The sequence below is a fragment of the Strigops habroptila genome, chromosome 3 (assembly GCF_004027225.2).
Source record: "Strigops habroptila isolate Jane chromosome 3, bStrHab1.2.pri, whole genome shotgun sequence".
Taxonomy (NCBI): Eukaryota; Metazoa; Chordata; class Aves; order Psittaciformes; family Psittacidae; genus Strigops; species Strigops habroptila.
The window spans coordinates 48,845,300-48,866,148 of NC_044279.2; the positions used below are offsets into that span (position 1 = coordinate 48,845,300).

Genomic DNA, 20,849 nt, shown 5'->3' on the forward strand with positions numbered 1-20,849 from the left:
GGGAGGGGATGCTCAGGACCCTCCATTGGATGGAGATCCTGGGGGTGAGGTGAGGCTGGGAGCTGGTGCCCAGGGCTCCCCCTCTCACCTGCTGCTGCGGCAGTCACCGGTGCGGGGGTCGCAGCTGCGGGCGCAGTCGCAGGGGCGGCAGCCGTAGGCACTGAAGCCCCAGTACCCAGGGAGGCAGCGGTCGCAGCGGGGCCCTGCCACGCCGGGCTTGCAGGGACAGTCACCGGTGCTGGGGTCGCAGAAGGTGCCGGGGCCCAGGGGGAGCGCGGCTGATCCCAGGGGGTGGCAGGAACACGCTGCAGGGGACACCATGAGGGAGAGAGTATCTGTGAGTGCAAAAGCTCTGCAGGACAGAGGTGCAGGAGATGCCTACAAAAACACTGCTCTGCCCAGGGACACAGTGGGGTTTCTGGGCTTTGTTTTTGACCCCCACCCATATAAATCTGAGCAGTCTCCCTTTGAAATCTGTATGATTTTAACTTTTTTGAGCTATCATCTTAATTAGCTACCCTACCCTAGTGTCATGTTATGTTTTGCCAAACAGGCCTTTATCACTTGCCCTGTAGCACCCGGACTCCAGTCCAGCCAAATACCCAGGGATGTGCCTGGCTCACAATGACGTTTAAGCAGTTGTGGGTGCTTCATTGAAAAAACTGCATCAGAGTGCAATTGCTTTCTAAAGTAGTAACAACCGTCTTGCATCCAGGAGGTTAAAAACCCCTTCAGAACAGTCATTTTAAAGGGGAGGCTGAGCAAAGAAGTACCCCTCTGTCTCTGTCTGATTTTCTTTTAAAGCCATCAATTAGTGGGAAAAATTTCTTCACTGAAAGGATAGTCAGGCATTGGAACAGGGTGCCCAGGGAAGTGGTGGAATCACCATTCCTGGAAGTGCTCAAAAACCATGTAGATGAGGCCCTCAGTGACATGGTTTAGTGGTGGCCTTGGCAGTCCTGGGGTAATGGTTGGACTTCATGATCTCGAATGTGTTTTCCAACCTGCTTGATTCTATGATTTAAAAACAAACAAACAAACAAAAAAGGATGAGGACACCAATGGCTCAGAGATATGCTTTTGCATATACTCCAGGACATGGGTTTGCAGAGTGCATGTCAGAAACGCTGGCTGCTCTTTTTTTCCTCTCACAGCAGAACAATGCACTAGAAGCATACTGGGACACACTGGGAGAAATGGCCATTCTCACAAATTGGAAAGGATGCCCTAAAATAGGTGGTATGAAGTTTTCCTTATCTACTGCCTAGGATTTTTCTTTTGCATGAATGCAATTTGTGTCTGTTGTAAGACTACAATCTTTTTCCCTAAATCTTTTCAAATATCAGAAATACAGTTATAGGAAGTGTGAGCCAAACCTCTGGCCATTTGGCCTGGCCAGCAGGCAGCATGGTTCCCCACAGGACCAGTAGCTGGGTGACTCGTGCTCTCCTGCCCTCAGGGTTTGATTTTCTAACTAACTGGGACGTTACAATCAAGCTTGTGCATTATGGCAAAAAATTCCCTGCTGTAAGACTTTTGTCTAAAGCTCCATTTACATAAAAATCAGATTTCCTGAAAAAAATTCATTTGGAGGGAAATTTTTCACCAAATTCCAGTACAAATATTTTTATTTTGCAGCTTGAAGGCAATGAAGCAGAAAAGCCACTGCATGCAGTACAACCTTTCTCTTAAAATACTTACTGCTGTGCACATATATTTCGTTTTACTTTGACAACATTTTTGTGGTTTCAGGGATTTGACATACCTGGAGTGTCATTTCATAGTATTAAAGGATAGGTTAATATTGGCAGTTAACTTAGAGGCGACTACGATTCCAAAATCTTTGCCAAAGTAATCCCCAATTTTTCCCCACCCTTTCCATTCCCAAACAAATATAATTATATAAAATTAAAAGATTAGAAAACCTCTCCACAGACTGCATAACTAGCTGCAGGCAGTGAACTCCAGTACCTTTAATAGCATAGTTTTCAGCAGTGCTCACCCCACATACCTTTCTCCTGAAGTCTGTGAAGTGTTTTACACCTGATACATGTAGTCAAATGCTCTTTTCCTACTAGATGTGGTGGGTATTTCTGGCATTCCTCAGCCCCTTTAGGGGAAATATCAAGCACTTAAAGCTCTTCTACCCTCCTGCAGCCAGTGAGCTAAACCCACTGCTCAGAGAGAGATTTGGTCCTGTTTCAGTTGGGTTTCAGCTGTTTTACACCCAGCCCCTACTGGGGTTGGAGCATTTTATGTTTTAGACAATGTTTTCACAAAATTTTTTTTCCTAATGGAAAATTTAATGGCAGTGGCAACACCATGGTGTGGCAAGAACATTAAATTTACAAAGGCTGTTATGAAAAACACAGCAGCAAGCTCATAGGCAATTAAAACAGCATTTAAAAATGAGCATGTAGTTGGCTATATTTTTTAATCAAAGCTTCAAAGAGATGTGTTGCAAAGGTTGGCCATTTCTACAAGGGCTGCGCACCCACCTCCATGGACCCTATCCTTCCTGGCTGCTCCCTTATGAGCTACCAAGGTGCCAACCTGCTTTCCATTGGCGGCTGGTGAATTGAAGCCTTTTGGTCTTGCACTTTGGGTGAAGGCTCAAGATGATACTAAGGGACATTAAGCTGGATGCTTTGGGTGGCAAACTGGGAACACGGTAAACGTTTGTGAGGTGCTGCAGTGGGAACATGCTGGGCAATGAGCATAGAAATGAGAATCTAGAGCTCGAAAGTGAGTGCGTTGTACTAACTTTGAAACACATGCATCAAAATAGGACCAAGTGCATCCATACCATGGCAATGGCATGAAGAAAAGGACTGCAGGACTGATTATACAACACCGGGCAGCTGCAGCTACTGTCCCTCATGGACTGCTGCACTGAGTGTTGGTTTTAGACTGTTTTCCTCCTTCCACCCAATCTGCACCTCGCTGTAGCACAGGTAGTAGGAGATCCCCCTCCAGGAACGTGAGAGGAGCATCTGAGCAGCAGATAAAGCAGCTACACACAGTGTTGGATGACACTTTGTGGTGGAAACATGGGTGTAGAGTGCAAGACTACCAGTGCAAGGCTTTGAGATAGTGCCTATCACATGTTCTGTGGCCATCTCGCCACAGAGGCTGGGGATTTCCATGGCCAAGTGAGCTCCAGTGCAAGAAGTGCTGGCTGGGCACCACTAGCCTGGGTCCAAGACACAGGCTTTACCTTTTTGCTTTCTTTTTGATTTGCAAGCAGCATTGTTAAAATGCTTACCACCCTGTAGCACATAGCATTATTTTGCATGACTTCCATACACATATGAAGGAACAGCTGCCTATCCTGGCATGGCATGTGCTAATTGGGATCAAAACCCAGTGAGCGAGACTCCAGTGGAGCTGGATTTCCCCACCCTGGACTGGTGATAGTGTCATGGTTTCTTCAGCTGCCCACTAACCTTTGGAAATGACAAATATTTACCCTCAAAAACCTACGGTTGAAAAGCAAAAATAAACTCAGCAATTATAAACCCCGATTTATTGTCTGCAATTGTACTGTAGCTGAGGCTTAAAAATTCATGAGGGATGTAATGAAAAGGACCGATAGGTAAGGCGGGGGGAAAGAGTCACCAGATTGCTGTTTTAAATGGCAGAATGTCTCATTTTATTGGGTACACACCTACTCCTGAGCAAATATTATATATGCTCTTCGCCTACAAGAATCTTTAAAGTATCCTTAAAGATTATGGCTTAACAACTCCTTTATTTACTTTGACCTTGGTATGTTAAAATTTCCAATGCTGCCCTGCAGTTGAGCAATAACAGAGCCAGAAGCAAGCAGGCAATGCTGTGGCCTTCCCCAAAAGAATAACAGGGCACCATGCACGTCCCTTGTTATTGCAGACCATGGCATGGTCCTTGGAAATGTGCCAGGCATAGGCTGTAATTGGTCTTATATAATGTAATTTAACAGTCATTAGTCATTTGCTATGGCCCTGCAAGCTGCTGGGCTCCCCCGTGAGATGCTGGGTCTCCAGGTGCAGGGAGCATCCCCCCCAGCAGGAGACCAGAAGGGCAATGGTGAAAGGGTCTTAGGGAGGAGAGCGCTTGGGGGGGGGTTGAAAAGGCCAGAGAGAAATAATCTCTGTGTTTGTAGCAATATGGTCTGAAAGGAAAGCATTCAGATAATCCCTATGTTTTTGTGGAACCCTATTTATGCCGGAGTTACGAGTACTTCATGCTGAGATACTTGGGTACCTCATGCTCGGTAATTCATAAATACAATAAAACGAACAACAAAGTACACGCACTTAATGTAGAAGGTAAATAAATATAGGCATTTTCAGACTGTACTCAAGGCTATCTCACAGTTCTTGTTAAATATATGTTACTTTTGGCCTTTAAATACCAGAGTTCATGAATACATAGTCGGTCCATAAAGAGGCTGGATTGTTGCATTAAAGGGTAACGGAAACAAATTTATAGTCTTTATGTCAGGCACATTTTTTTGGGGGAAAAATATGTGGAATGCCATGGGCCAGTGATTTAGAGATGAATGCAGAAAGTCAAGAAGGCCATGCACCGGCATACGTCAACAAAAATACCTATTAATCATCTCATCTCCACAGCTTCCTCCTGCCCAGAAGGGCTGGGAGCAATTTTTTAATCAAGTCTCCTGGGATGCTGCTAACATTGAGCTAATGGTGTGATGTAATGCCTGACTTCATTAGCACTGGTCTAACTTGCACACAGGCACATGCACACTGTTGGCAGCCTTCCCTTCAAGCCGTGGCTGTTTTGCAGCAACACATCCCAAGACCTCTGTTTTCATCTGGTTTTGCAAGGAAGAAGTCTCTCTGCAGGCCAGCCCAAGAGGTGCCATTTGACTTCCTCTTGGACCCTCCAAACAGCCTCAGGGCTTGCACTGGGTGTTCTGGCACCAGGAAAACCCTATGATGGGTCCCTTGTGAAACTCCATCTCGTTGATGGGATGTCACAGGAGATGGCGGCCACTCTTACCACCTCCAAAGTAAGGATATTATTTTTAGGTGTCCAGAAGACTGCACTCAAATTAGTGCTAAAGCTTGACTTGGCTTTAATGGCCTCAGAAAAGTATGTGGTCTTCCCTGATAGGAGCTGGCACATTAAGAGCATCATGAATTATAATCCTAGCACAACCCCAGTAAAAGCACATTTTGGAGCTTGAGGGTGACGTACAGAATTTATTTCAGTCTTTCCTCCTGTGTTATCTACCAGGAGTTAATTAATCCAACTGGGTTTTTTTTTAATCAGCAAGGCTGAATCTGTGAGTTAGAAAGAACCACTCAAGTCCTTACTTTGGGTCTAAGTGCAACATTTAAATCTGGTTTTTTTTACTAATAAGACTCCAAAACAGAAGTTCATTGCCTAAGTTCTGGCAATAATTATGTAGGGAAAGTATCTCTGATGTTTCAGAGGAGGAGACTTGGAACTTTGATGTACACAAGTAGGTAAAGGAACTTTAAAAAGTCATTAAATTTGCTGCTTAAAAAATCAAATTTGTGTACATACTATAGCAGTGAAATAATTATTTACACAAGTAATGGAGAACTGTGGTCAATGCTGTTTTCATAAAGAGCATTAGGGTTGTAAAACAGGCAGTTCAGCTGCTGCTGCTCCTCCTTGCAATGAGTGAAAGGAGGAGAGGAGGACTTCTGTGACAGGCTGTGAGGGCTGCCAGGAGCCTTATGAGGATCATGCTGTGAAAAGCTGAGAACTGGGGTTGTTCAGCCTGGAGAAGAGAAGGCTCCAGGGAGACCTCATAGCAGCCTTCCAGTATCTAAAAGGGGCCTATAAGAAACTGGGAGAGGGACTCTTTACAAGGACATGTAGTGTCAGGACAATGGGGAATGGCTTTAAACTGAAGGATGGTAGAATTAGATTAGATATTAGGGAGAAGTTCTTCACTGCGAGGGTGGTGAGACACTGCCACAGGTTGCCCAGAGAAGCTGTGGCTGCCCCATCCCTGGCCGTGTTCAAGCCCAGGTTGGACAGGACTTGAAGCAACCTGGTCTAGTGGAAGGTGTCCCTTGCCCGTGGCAGGGGGGTTGGAACTAGGTGATCTTTAAGGTCCCTTCCAACCCAAGCCATTCTATGATTCTATGATGCGCAGTCAGGGAGTGGGAAGAAAGCAGTTGTTCCCCACCTGACCATGCAGACAAAAGTGAAACCACACACACCCTCCCAACCTGGGATGCAGCTCTCTACTGCAGAAGGGTTTCTCTTCCTTCAAAATACAGGTACGTCTCCTTTGGAGGAGAGAGTTGTGCTCAGTGTCCCCTCAAATGACAGAAGCAGGGTGTCAGTTGGATTTTTTTCTGTCACCCAGATCCTCTTCCAGACCTGGGTCAGTGAGGAGAAATCTGGTGAAGCCAGTGGGTGGCTGTAGGTGCAGAGTGAAGAGCATTCCTGCACCCTATATTTAGCTGACCACTGTAATGTGCTCAGCATGGTTTGGGGATCCGGAGTCCCCCACAGTGAGTCACCATTCTCACAGTGGTCCCTGGGGAGCGTGGCTTTTGGACTGCTGCTTTTGCTTGGGAAATATTTAATTTCACATATGGCCAAGTCATTGCCTTTGGCCTGGCCTCCTCGGTGTCATGCCTTGTGGAATATCACTTAACTCATGTTCCCGTCTCTCCCTCCATACCCACCTGCTGATGCTGCGAACACGCACTGGTGGGTGATGCTATTTATCAGCTGTTGCCTGAGGCACCCTTCTGAGGTTGCGGCAATCACCAAACAAGGAGAACATGAAAACATGATGCAGCTTTTGCTCTCCAAAAATAGCAGGAGAAAGTCAATGAATCATCTCTATTCCCCTGCCCCCAGGCTATAGAAATCCTCAGGACAGATCTGTCAGCAGCATCTGAAGGATTTAGCCCCGCAAACCACACCACTGCTTTTTGCAAACAGCATCAAAAGGGAATTCAAATAACTTCCTGTCCTTCACTGAAGCAAGAAGATTGCTCCAAGCAGGAGCAGGAAGATCTTGCCTTTCCCTCAACACCCTCCCACTTGAGAAGCATTTTATTAGTGAATGGTCACTGACTTACGTTTGCAGGCATCTGGGGCAGAGAAGGGCTTCCTGAGGTCCCGGTAGAAGCCCGGTTTGCAGCGCTGGCAGTGCTGCCCTTCCGTGTTGTGCTGACAGTTGTCGCAGACGCCACCGCTGCGATTGCCTGATGCCAGCCACGCATCCATGTCAAAATGACAAGTGTCAGCATGCCCATTACACTTGCACGCTGAGTTGAAGCCAAAGGGAACAGAAAGACTCATTAACACAGTGAAAGATGTTGATTTATAGAAAAGACTCACGAAAATCTGAACCATGTTTTGGAATGGGAGACCTGACCAATGAACTTCTTATTCATTCAAAGGCATGAAGTATCATCACAGTTTCATCCACGCTCCCCTACCTCTAGAGGTCATATTTAAGAAAAAAGTAATTTCTTTAACTCTTTTATTTCCAGTATGGGTTTCACAGCACAGGTTGGCGCAGGGAGACCTCACTGGTTCTGCTGGGGCAGAATCCTTTCCTCCCTGTTTTAGAAATCAGCAGTCCCCTGTACAGCATCTGCCATGTGGGTGCTGTCAAGATGCTCCTTGCATCTGATGGAGGGAAAAGGCAAGTGGAAGGGAGGTGTGTGGGAGAAGGCAAGCATCCCTGTTTCCCTGCCCAGAGGAAGTCTGGATGCCCACGCGACTGAAGTCTGGGGACAGCCCCTGCTCATCAAATGCTGTTGGTGGAAACAGGGATTCACTGTCATTCCCTTGGGGAACATCCATACTGCAGCGAGTGTGACCGCAGCCCACATAAGAAGGCTGATGCTAGCTTCGGTGTTGACAGCATTGTAGCCAGGGAACAATGGCACTCGGCATGCCTGCAAACCTTCCTGGGGTGGTGTAGTTAATCCCTAGTGCCCTTCTGGCTAGACTGCTGCTGATACTGAAGCAGATTGTCCCATGACCTCTGTGGCCCCCTGTAGCCTGCCCAGAACATCCTGAGCATCCTGCCCAGAACTGCAGAAGTAATGCCCAAACCTCCTCAGAGCCTGCACCTCCTGCCCCAGCACTCAGGGAATGAGCGGAGCCCAGGTCCTGCAGGGAAGGCCATGCCTCCCATAAACATATCTGCCAGTGATGCCCACAGAGAGGACAATGTTGGCCCCCCGTCACCTATAAAGTACCCTGGCAGCCTGCAGTCTGCACACAGCAGCAGACCATATCTCAAGGAGATGCAGTTGGGTCTCACAGAAAGCCCAAACCAACAGACAACATGGTCTCATGAGGATTTCCATCTGAGGGGATGTGCAAACAGGGCTGTCTCTGCCATACAAACGTGTGGTGGGTGCTGGGCAGAAGCATGGCATTGGCTTTCCACTCACCGAGCTGCTTTGCAAGCACCTGCCCATCACCCCAGTATCTGCTGCCTCTTGGAAATACAGGAGAAAGGCACAGGAGGAGAAGCATTATGCTTCAGCAAAGGCCCTGAAGACACTGTTCCCGGCTGGCTACTTACACCGACACTCTTTGGGAGCTCCGGTTTTGCCATCAGCAGCCTGCCAAGGCTGGTCATTGTAGAGCGGGGCGCAGTGCTGGCAGTGGGACCCTGCTGTGTTGTGCTTGCACATGCATTTCCCATGGACCTAGTAAGGGAAAGAGAGCAAGGATCACCTACAGCAAAGCCCAAAAAGTCTCCAGGGCACAAGCAATGCCAATGTACAGGAGGTACCGTGCCAGCTAGACGCTATTACATAGACTAGAAAGAGGGCGAGCATGATGTCTGCCTTGATGTTCAGTCAAAGGCAAATATTCTGCAGTTATATTTTCAATTAGATTAGTATTTGTGGATCTGCATGTCATGGTATTGTATAATCATACCGTTCTATTTTTTGAGATCCTAAAGGATCTTTAGCAGAGAGTTTCCAGCTGAAGCATGAATTTCCAGGAGAGAGAAAAAAGGGCCAAGATTCAAAACATCCCTGGGAAACACTGTAAAACCTTTCTCTTTTTCTTCCTCCCAAACATGAATACATCTTTGCAGTACTGCAGAAATAGTACCCACAACCTCAGCAGCCGCTTTGTGTGCCCTGCCATCACCAACGTAAGTAAGTACAAGAAAAAAAATGTAACCCTCCAAACCATAGATATCTACTCATCCTAGGCAGCTGGGAAGTATCTAGGAAGAACAACGGAAGAGCTAAGGAGAGCACAAGGACCATGAGTGACTATACTCAGATATGTTCATGACAGATAGATAATTTAACAGCTAGACAGCCTCGTGTAAGGGGGTAATTAGAGATGAAAAGCCAGCGTAGCACACTTGGTGCCAGCTGCCCTGTCAGCCGCTGGCATTACTCACACTGTTGGCAAAAGCAAAGAAAACAGGACGTAGCCAGAGGGCAAGAGGAGCCCGACAGCCCCTAGATGCAATGAAATCAAGCTCTAAAGCAGCATGGCTCTGCTGGCAAGGCTGAAGGCCCTGCCTTTTCCTGTGGAGCATGGCGGGCAGCTACTTATCATAGCTATTTGGTGGCTGCCTGTGCTTGCAGCTTTACTCTTTTGACATTTTGCTATTAAATACAGTTTTATTAAGCGCATTTCATCTAAAAGTCTCTCCAGATGCATGGCCAGGCTCGAGGCTCGACCGGCATCTTGTGCTTGCTGAAACATGAGCTGAGAGATGCCGCGTCACCCTTGTGCTCCTTCCTTCACCAGTCATAGGGAAAGTGGTAGAGAAAGGAAGGCAATACACTGAGCATGGCTCAGCTTCTCCTGCTGCCCAGAGGCCTCAGCCTGCCCTTCCAGCATGTCCCTGAGCTTATATTACAGGTTGGCCATAAAACCAAAGGAGCTGGGGAGCTGCACCAGCCACTTTCAGCATCAGGAGCAATACAGGGCAGTCAGGGTGCCTGGTGATCCAGCCCAGAGCTGGGGCACGGCTTCAACTGCTACTGGAAAATGCTGCCTTCCACTCTGTTTAACTTGTGGTTTTACAAGTGTGCTGTTCCTAACTGTATGACTGCTGACAGACCTGCCATCAAAAAGGTTTCTGAAAAAACTGAGCAGTAAACAAAACAGAAGAGGACCTCAAACATGCTGTAAACAGCTCCTGCTTGTTACGTAGGTGCACACACACACCCCACACACATTCCTGGCTGATGATGACTTTCTGATTTATTTATTTTTAATGAACAGATTTCAGCTGCTCTCTCACAGGGGTCAGATGTAACCAGTACAGATAACACTTTAGAACTGACCTGGAAAGTCCTTACGAGACTTTTCAGCAGAAATGCAAATAACAAGAACTTTAAAAAACTTTTCAAGTGATCCTTTCCTGCCTTATTAAAATGGCTGGATCATCAAAGCAGGAGTAAGCAAAATACAGTACAGCAACAGGACTATGTAAGCAATGGACAGATACAGATGGAGTCAGACAAAATGCTCAAGCATCTAAACTAAAGCACAAATACTAAGATAACATCTCTTTCTGTGCTGTTTGGCCACATCACAGTTGGTCTCACTGCAGATACTAGTTGGTCTGTCTGGTTTATTGTATTGATTTATGCTTAAATGTGTGCTAATGTTTGAAAAGAATGAGAAGCACATGCAGAGGCACAGCACATGATGGCCCAGCTGGCCCTGCTTCTGCATCGGAAGCAGCCATGCAGGCTCCAGTCTTTGGGAGCAAGATTTGGCAAAGGCAACAGGGTTCCCAGTTCCCGCAGTGCTGCGCCTTTACAGCAGTGCTACTCAAATGGGCTGAAGCCTAAGAAAATTCAGCCTCTCCAAGGCTCCCCCAGGTCCCATGGTGGCCCCAGCCCCTCTCAGCCAGGCAAAGCGGGGCGCAGACCTGCTAATGAACAAGCCAAACAGCTAAATGGCCAGTCTTAACTGAGCAAGGGGAGAGAAACAGGGTCTTTAATAACTTGTTTCTCAGCACAGCTGTTTAGTTAATATGTTTTTCCCCCCTATTCCTTTTACCCAGAAATGTAATGAACGTTGGACTTAAGTGCTTCGAAAACTTCGCCTCAGGCTGATGTGTTTATTCTCTTTCAATAGCATTATAATGGTTACCCCCCTAAATAACTAAAACAGCTCTGCTTTAAAACCTCTCTCCATCCTAGCTTTAACCCATTGAAGAAAATCTCTTTTTTCTTCTACATAATTCCAGCATGACAGAAAGGATTTTTATGCATTGGAAACAACAAAAGAAGGTGAATATTAGCAAGCCCTTTCTTGCAGCCCATAGGCAGACAGGTATTTTTTTAATTATAATACTGTGACAGCTGAAAATAGGAGAAAGACAGGACAAGAAGAAGGGGTAATAGAAGGTGGCAGGTGAAAACCAGACAGTAGACTGTCTACACCAGGCAAAATTAATGCCTGTAAAAGCCATAGGAGGGCCAGATGCAATACTATGGTGCCCTGTAAATTCCCTGTTGTGTCACGGAGCAGCTGGGAGCCGGGGCTGAGAAACCAGCCCAGCAGCTCTGCTGGGACCTGAGGTAGAGTGTGAAAATGATGGACTTGGCCTTGGGGATTTCTCTGTAATCTCAGTGCCTTTTTAAAGGCAGAATGTGACCCTCACACAGGGACATTTTTTCCTCCCTTTTCATTCACCTCGATTTACGTTTAACTGTAAGGCGTACCCACTTGGGTCATTCAGGAGCATTGCTAAGTACACAACACAATTCCCAGTACATCTCACCCTTTTCAGCATTCACACGGCTCTTGACTCATTTAAGCGGCAAAGCCTTCTCATACCATTTTTCATTTTGTCAGGGGGTCTTTACATCGCAGTTCACTTTCACACTGTTTCCCTTCTTAGCTCGACAGCCCTGCTGCAATGTCAGTCATTAGAAGGCACAATGCAAACAGTGTTACAAAAGTTGACTTCTGTAAGATGAACGAGCGGCTGATTTCTCTATACAAAGACAGTTGCTAAGGCATGCTTCCTTCCAGAGCCTTTTGTTGCTGAATTATAACCTTCCAATGCTTCCTTTCAGATTGCAAATACATAGAGTTTTTTCTTTAGTCAAATCCTATAAAATACTTTCCCCCTATTTATCATGTTCCAAAATGTTGGGCAGTGAGAAAGAAATCCTGCATCGAGGGAAAAATGCTTTCAGTCACCTGTTATGAATAGGTTTTTATTGAAAGAACTCACCCCCTATATAGAGTCCAACACAAACGTACACTAAAAGAAAATTGATGTCCCCAAGACCTGATAGTGTAAATAGGCTAAATAGCTGGGAGGGGCAACAGTTTTTAATAGCATTTCTTTCTTGGAACTGTTAAAACTGTATTTTCTCTATTTTTTTTACTTGCCTGGAAAATGGGCATGATATCAGCCTAAAGGAAAATCACGTCATTCATGCTGAGTTTCTAATGATAGCTTTTAAACCATGTTGCATTCGAGCCACTGTGCCAATTTTAGAACCAATTCCTACTGGCTGCTGTCAGCATGTGGGGAGGTATTCTTTCCCAAAGCACCAGACAACCAAATTTATGCATGAGAAAATTCTCATATCCTATCTCGTTCTTGTGAAAGAATACAAAGCTTGTCCAGAGTGTGGGAGCTGTCTGGTGGGCTTTTTTATGTCTTGCACAGTAGGCTTCTGTCAGCACTGCTCGAGAAGACCTTCAGCACCTTTTCATGTCAGTAGCATGATAACAATTTATAACAGCCACTGGGTTGGCCACATGGGGAGGGGGAGGAAGGTTCACCCTGCCCAACTATACAGAAGTGCTTTAGCATGGCGGATCAGTCTACCTGGGATCCCAACCACATTATCACTCCACCCCTTCATAACTACAGAAGGAGCCTGGGGAGATCAGGTGGCTAACCTGGGTACATCAAATGCATGCCTAAAATTAGGTGAAGTATATCTGGGGTTTGGTGTCTCATTGTCAGGCAGCTGTCAGTAATCAGGTTCAGATGCATTCACTGATCAGGTTCCTGAACTGATTTGTCTGTTCAGCCTAGAAAATAAAGCACAGTTCCTGGGTCAGTCTTTGGCTGACACAGCACCTTGGGCTACTAAAGAAGTCTATAAGTGTAATTGCAGCAGTACCATTTCGGTCTGGTAGCAGCACCATACCAAACTGCTTTAGGCACATGTTCTAAGTCCATGGAAGCTTCATTGAAGCTAGAACTAAGTTCTAATTTTCCACTTCCTTTTTTCAGAGCAAAGATAGCTGCTGTATCATGTTATTAAAACCGACATTGAGGGAAAAAGAGAACAAGAGGATGAACAAACCCATACCACTTCATTTGTTCTCACTCTTTCAATGCAGGTGAAAGATGTGCAGACAGGGCTGCACTAGCAGGAGTGCAGGAGAGGAAAGGAAGGACAGAGCAGGAAACATTAGATAGTTGATAATACTGGATTGTCAATGAGATAATGAAGTCATCTGTTTATAGTATGATCTCATCTCACAGGGGTAAAAGCAGGAAGCCCCAGCAAGGCCACAGCCCTCTGATAGTTTAGGCCAACAAGCAACTGAGATGTTGCAGGATTCTGCCGTCGGGGAGGGCCAAGGACTCTCTGAGATGGATAAAGTCCTGCCATCACCTTGAGACAGAACTGCACAGTCAACGAGAGGTATCCTTGTGTTTGCTTTCCTCACATTGGAGTCCTAAAGATCAAGATCCTACTTATCTCCAGGCTGATCTCCTCTTTCATGATACAACAGGCCATGTGGATGCTTTAGCTGGTAAGGGACCAAGCACACACTGCAGTGGCTCCATGCACAGAGATACTGGCAAGGGGTGAGAAGCTCCTATGCTACAGATCAGCCCAAAGCCCCAGTCTTCTCACAGACACTGAAGATCAGGAGGAATCTCCAGTGTATGTGAATCCATTTCTTTACTTGCATGGGTGGTTTGCCACATAATGCAGCTCACAAACTCATCCAACTGCTTTACACGGTACAGCGTGAGGTACGTTTGTCCATGCACATTTTTTCCTGGGCATGCGTTAGGCTGTTGTTGATGAGATTAGGGTAGCAACCCTTTGAATAAATTTAGGAGAAGCAGGGAAGAGAAGGAAGTGTATCTGTATCATCCTGATAGCTGTCACACATAAGTGTATAACATGGGATCACAGTACCCACAAGAAGCAGCCCGTCTCATTGCTGGAAGCTAGCCAGGTCTTCTCTGTAGTCTTCCCCTGCAGCTCATGGAGAGATAGGAGCCACACCTGTATATTCAGAGTTCACCTAAAGGCTGACATGGCATTTCTGATGCTCAAATGAAACCAGAGCTTTCCTACATAAATTCCTTTCTCCTTTAGGAGAAAGGGTGAGCAAGGGAATTGCTGGCAAGCTTTGCTCTGTGGTACCCACACAGTGACTGCCACAAACAGGTCCAGGTCTTCCGCTGGCCAAGGAGGGACTAAAACTAAGCCTGAAGTTAGGATTTTTCCTGTGGGCTGAGACCAAATGGGGAGTTAAGAAAACTTGCAGACATATTTTGTTGGAAAAGGTTTTTTTGGGGGGTGAGGGGGTGGGGAGTTTTGGTTTTTTGTGGGTTTTTTTGGTTGGGGTTTTTTTTTTGAAGTATCTTAAACTTGCTTAAATTTTGATGTTAACTTTCTTAATCAGGGGATATTCTTCAAGTGTGCTCTGGTCTAAACAAGCATAAAGACAGAGCTAGATTTTATAATCATATTGTGAAATGGTAATGTGCTTCCCAGCTTTTGTTGTCTTCGTTTTACAGTGAAGGTTCTGCTAAAACCCCATATAGATACAGTTACATAAAGGCAAGAAGTCCCCATCTCACACTTTAATGACTGACTGTAATTCTTCAGAATTATCCTCTATGTGACTTTTTCAGGTCAAACGTACAAAACAATGCTCCCTCTCTGAAATCCTACTCTCTTTTCAGAAGTTTCTCTGACTTTATGCAGCCACAAACCCCACAATCTTTTGTCCCTTTTCTGTTCATACAAACACACGTCTTGCTCTCATCTTGGAAATAACCCTCTCTTCTCATCTTGAAGCAACACACTGGCAAACCCCCACTAGTGTACACAAGTGGGGTACCACTGCAGTGCCTGAATCACAGCAGCCTCACATCGGGCAGGAGCCTGGCACAGACCAGGCTCAGCCCCAGCTGCCTCAGTCCTATGATGGAAAAAGTGGTACTGGGAGATGAAACATTTTACCACTGCCTGACCCTCCCTGCAAACCCTGGGGCTACGTCATCCCTACACCAGCACATCCCTTATGGGACACGTAGGATAAGCTGTAAGGCAAAGTAAAATGAGTCAGCTTCACTGTAGAAACGTCACCTTTGGGACTCCTGCCACATATGTGTTTATAACTGGAGTTGAACTTCAGTCCCTTCGGGTCCAGCGCAGGGGCTTGTTTCTATTTCTTGCTTTGGTTTTCAGTGTGATTTTGGCACTTGACTCCTTCCCACAGCACCGCCAGTTACCTGTGCACTGTGGTTTCCATAGACTGTAGCCATTCTGGAAACGTGTTTGGCTGCAGGCTCTCTTACAACTCCCTGGAGCATGCTCCCGTGCAACTGTATCCCAGTGAAATAATCCTGAGCAAACAGCTCCTTTCAAAGACTTGCGCTCAGGGAACATTTGTGGAAAGCAGAGCAGTTCTACTTGAAACAACCTTATCAATCATAGCACTGCATGCTTTCAAATTGGTATATTTTCAACATGTTGCAAGACTAGCCCTATTAGAAGGGAAACATGCTGTCTGCTTCGTGCCTGAGACCATAATTTAAGTGAAATGAGAGTTCCTCTATGAGCTGGATGGATGCCAGACCTCCTTACCTCGAGTAACTGCCTGATGGGTTTTTTATGATCTTTTCCTTTCTAACATTATTCAGCATAATATGTTTGACTGCCCTGGCTTTCCCTCTGCTCCTTTGCCAGTAAAGCCAGGACTTTCAGAGCCAGCCAAGATGGCCAGAAAGGACAAGATGTGTTGGGGACAGTGTGTGTTCCCCGATTGGCAGGGTGCAGGCATGACACGCTGCAGGCATCCAATGCATTGGCTGCTGCTGTCCCCATCACCTCCCCAAGGGATCAGTGGTTTTCACTTCTCTGGGACATGGGTGGACTGGGGTTTAGGTATTGGTGGGTCCCAAGGGATTTGAGCTCAGAGCTTTTGTGATAGGAGCCCCCTTAAAAATGGAGCACAGGGCTTTTATCTGGAGAAAGGTATTGCAAAATCCAACAGAAAGCCTAGGAGTGACAGCCAAAACCCAGCTCTCTGGCCTTTTGCTTCAGGACCCAACCCAATATCTGAGGATATGGGCACAAGATGTGCAGTAACTTCAGAGAAGCTCTCCTCCTTCTTAATCATCAAAATGCCCTACACTTATAATATTTTAGCTCTGGTGTTATTGCAAATTACTGTGGAGCACTCTTGAAGGATAAGACTCCTGGTGGACCCCACACTGACGCACAAAGGAAGCCCAATGCTTCAGCCCAATATGGAGACCACCTCCTTTGCAAAGACCGCTTTTGTTCAGTGAGCTTCGAATTCAGGGCATCACATGTCAAATACTGCATACTCGGACATATACCATACTCTATACTGTCCCTACTATTTTTAAGACTCTGCTTCCCTGCAGTTCACGCAGACATTGTTGTGTGCATGTACATACCACGTGGAAAACGCCAGCTGACTTGATGGGCTTGAATCCTGTGACAGGGACGCAGTGGTCAGCGTGGCCATTGCAGAAGCAGCTGCCCTTCACGATGAAGTCATAGATGGCATAGTGCAGGGCTGGTGGGGGCTGCGGGGCCCGGGGGGCCGGGCCAGGCGGGAGACAGGGGCAGCCCTGCCGCTCCAGCAGCCGCATCCGCAGGTTGGTGATCTTCAACTGCGCCTGGGCTTCCGCGCTGTACGGATCCTCCACGGTGTACGGCGGTGACAGGGCTCGGTATATCACCTGGGCAGAGAAACGTGGCAAGAGAAGCAGAAAGGAGGACGTCAGCCAGCCCCATGGTGATCCAGGGAGTGGAATGGCAACGGGAGCATCCCCTGGGACCATGCACCAGGTTCTCATTTGCTCTTCTGCTTCTGCAAGGAGCTGGAGCAGCAAATCCATCTCCACCCCACTGTGGGCAAAATAACCCCCCTGTTACCCTATGTCCCTTTACACACGAAGTCTGTACCCTATGGGTGTCAAGTGACATTTCACTGTTAACTTAAAGCAGAGGCTAGTGCCACTGGTATGTGCCATGGCCCAGTGCAGGGACCAGCAGCCCTGCAGGTGACGCTCAGGTGGGGGCTCAGGTTATCTTCATTAACCTTCCCTCCCCCAAGGTGGGTGTATTTTTCAACAGATAAAGCCCAGATTTCCAAATATTTGGCTCCTATCAGTCCCAGGCTGCTTCCTAGTAGAAAAGTGATTAGGCGTGTCAATTGAATTAGTGACAGCAAGCCAACAGTTGAGAAAACCGAGATAAGAAAGAAAGAAAAGTGGGGGGTTTATGAAGTTTAAACAAATACTTATCAGTCAGTCTTTATTTTAACCTTGGTCTGATTGAATAGGTAAATATTGGCTTAAGCTGAAAATTGAGAGCACTAGATAAAAATAACCAACATTATTGAAGAGGTTTATTTTAAAGTCATTGGTCTAGCTGCCTACAGTGAGACATCAGAAACAGCGTATACTTCATGTAACTACCACTGGCATAAAATGGCACATTTCTGACACATGTATTAGTTAACAGGACATTCAGCTTACAGTGACACTTTCTAAATAGTTAAACAGCTCTTTACTGAACAGCCACTGAAGGCTTGATGAACTACGAGATTTATTAGCAACATTCAGTCACTTGATGAGTGCTTGAGGGTGTGATGCAGCCTGAAAGCTCAATGCACAGCTCCCAGCAGCAGCTTAAAACCTCCTCAAACTGCCCTGCTGATAACCACCCATGCTACCTGAAAAGCTGGCCAGCCTCCCACAGAAAGCAAGGCAGTGTGTGGTAGCAAAGGGTGACCATCCTTTTCTGTCAGGAGGTGCTGTGGAGTGCCTGGTGCAGGCAGTGTGTGAGCCTGCCAGCACCGCTTATGGGGATCGAAGCCTCCTCTCCCTAAATCTGCTCTTCCCAAAGGATGTGGCTGATACACTTCAGCTGATGCAGGCTGCCCTTTTATTTCACCAGGATTCAGGGATCCTGGGAACAATAACCCTGGTGCTACCAGCTCGCCTGCCCGCGGGCTTTGCCTGCCAGCTGCCACCGCTGCCAGCCCCACCACTGCGGGCACTGCTCCTGGGTGGGACTTGGCTTTTCTCCAGAGCTGCCAGGATCCAGCCAGAGGAAGCTTTGTCCTGGCCTAGAAGGAGATTTAGAGCTCGTTTTGGAACTGAATGGTGGCAGCGTGCTTTTGCGTGTCCCGTCAGCTTGCCAAGCGCAGTTGCGACCAAGCGCCAGTGACAGCGGGGCTCAGGTGTGCTGGTGCACTGTGCGTTGGCAAGCAAGTCATGCAGCAACCCCACGCTGCCATCCTGCAAACGCTCCCTTCCAAAGGCATTTGAGGATCTTCTGCCACAAAGACATAGAAAAGGGAGAAGGTTAACCAGGAGAGGCAGTCAGAGGACAAGCCTGGTGAGCAGTACACCCCTTGTGCAGGGGGTTGAGTCTGATGAGGGGTATTAATAAATAATAACAGGTTTCAAAAGTTGGGGTTTCTTTTCCCCCTCTCAGGAACATACAGAAACATTCTGCTTTCCTAAAATAAAAGTATCAAGCAGATATGAACAGAAATCCAAGCAAACCCTGCATCTCTCCCCAAGACATGTTATTCAGTATCACTCTGATCACATTTACTCATTAGTGGCTTTGTGAACACAAGATGGTTTCAGATATGGAAAGAAAATTCCTTGGGAAACATCCAAACTGGAGACATTGATTTCCTTTTAGTGGAGGTGATGGAAAATGCCAGGCTGAGAATTTTCAGTAAAAACTAGTATTTTGGGTTTCTTGTTATTAGATAAATCGTATCTCAGAGAGTTCTTTGTTTGTCCTGATTTAGACGAGAGCAGTGAAGGAAATGCATAAACAGGAATGCTTTATGCTGGATGCAGCTGCAGACTTTCCTCTCATTATTTTCAGTTTTTCTTGTTTATCTGTCCCTGTTTAATGCACGTGACTGGTGCTTGCAGTTCTAGCAAAGACAATCACAGTGAGGAAATCAATAACCCTGAGCACCTGCATGCTGAGAGAGTTAAATCTTGTCTGTGTGGAATTCAGGGGGAGTTATGCTGCTGATTTCAATGGAGCCAGTATTCCTGCTCAGGCCCCAAAATGTTACAAATATTTCTTTTTATGGCTACTTGAAAACAGTGATGCTAAACATGAGCCCTAACTGTAATTCCCAGGGGCTGTGGGCTCTCAGCTCTCCCTCCTGCTGCCCTGTATTGCTCTAGCTGTGCCTGGCAGCCCCAGCTTCAGAGCCATGCTGCACTCTGCAGTAGTGCAACTTAATGGGGTGAGCCTGGTATGAGTGCTGCCAAGACAGTAAGCACCCTCATCCTTCCACCCCAGACACTAGCTGCTCTGCTTTAATAAAATACAAACCAGTCATTATAACATGTAGGACACCATACAAATAGCAACTCTCTGCTCTGCCCCAGCAGATTGAGCTGGAGCCTCCAGAGACTGCATAATAATAATGTCAAGGATGTCTTTCTCAGCACGACTTCTCTGTTCAGCTGTTAACCTCACTGATTTATCCCAGCCGCCTCAGGAGTCAGCACATTGCTGGGGCCACACTGCCCTCATACAGCTGTTATGGGTCTGCAGCCCTGTGCTGCCCAGCACCCAGCCCCACATACACTCATGTGAGGGTGCCAGATTTCCTGCTTTTACCTCTCCTTGGACTTTTCCATGCAATTCTCCCACCAACAGGACAGGAGCAGGGCTGCAACATCCTGTCTATGAATGAGCCATGGTTTGCACAGCAAACCTGACCAGGTTTTCACATCTATGGCTCTGCTGGCATCCCCTAGCTATCAGTCAGAGGCTTCCTCCACCAGAATGTTGTTTAAACAGTGCAGGGGAAGTATGTCGGCAGGATTTGAAAAGAACGTGTTGCCGACATGTGTAAGCATCTGATGATGGGGTTTTGCAAGCCCATCATCTCTCTGGTGTTGCTGGGCAGGACTTTGGTCCCACTGTGCAGCTGTAGGCAGCTGACTCCTCTGATCAACTCTATTGAGCCAGTGCTGCTCAGCTGCTCTGAGATGCACATCACACATCATGGTGATGTGCCAAATCTACAGCCATCATTTCCAATTCCCAATAGCCTCCTAAAGCCCTCCAGGTTTATCCAGTGGGGACGCTGCCCTGCAGTGCCTTGTGCATGCAAAGAGTGAAAACATTCTGCTCTTCAGCCAGACCGCTCCAGCTGGCTGCAGACTGGGCACATGGACACCCTCTAATAAATTTCCACAGCTTTTCAGCTTCCTGATGGGCTGTCACGAGCAGCTCTTGCTCTGTTGATTACTTCACATGTTTTTCATCTGAGTGGCACAAGAAGCCTTAGCTACTTGCCCTTTGGCAAATGCAGTAATGTAGCCCTGTATATAAATAAAGTAGCAGCCGCGAACGTGCTGCACTCAAGTAACCGCTTGCACCACAATGACCTCGATTTATAAATACATAGAAGTCCCTTTGCAAGAAGTATCCCAGTATGTTTACATGCGAGAAGCAATGAAAGGACATCTTTATATATATATGCATATATCTCTCCACAGTGGGACGGAAAATGCTAATGAAGGATGCTGACAGCAACAAAATAGGCTCTGAAGTCAAAGTTGCCTGAGGAAGTCAACA

General features: G+C 46.7%; 1 protein-coding gene across 2 annotated transcripts in view; it reads right to left on the reverse strand.

Moving 5' to 3' along the window:
* NTN4 (netrin 4) overlaps window positions 1-20,849 on the reverse strand; it is a 44,986-nt gene that overhangs the window by 8,925 nt on the left and 15,212 nt on the right. Inside the window, exons 3-6 of one of the 2 annotated variants that reach the window (XM_030480337.1) lie at window positions 16,667-16,954; window positions 8,549-8,675; window positions 7,083-7,271; window positions 89-305 (exon numbers count right to left, since the gene is read on the reverse strand). In XM_030480337.1, coding sequence (XP_030336197.1) covers window positions 89-305; window positions 7,083-7,271; window positions 8,549-8,675; window positions 16,667-16,954 — 821 coding nt within the window. The remainder of the gene's footprint in view (window positions 1-88; window positions 306-7,082; window positions 7,272-8,548; window positions 8,676-16,666; window positions 16,955-20,849) is intronic. The other variant, XM_030480338.1, reaches the window with a different exon arrangement.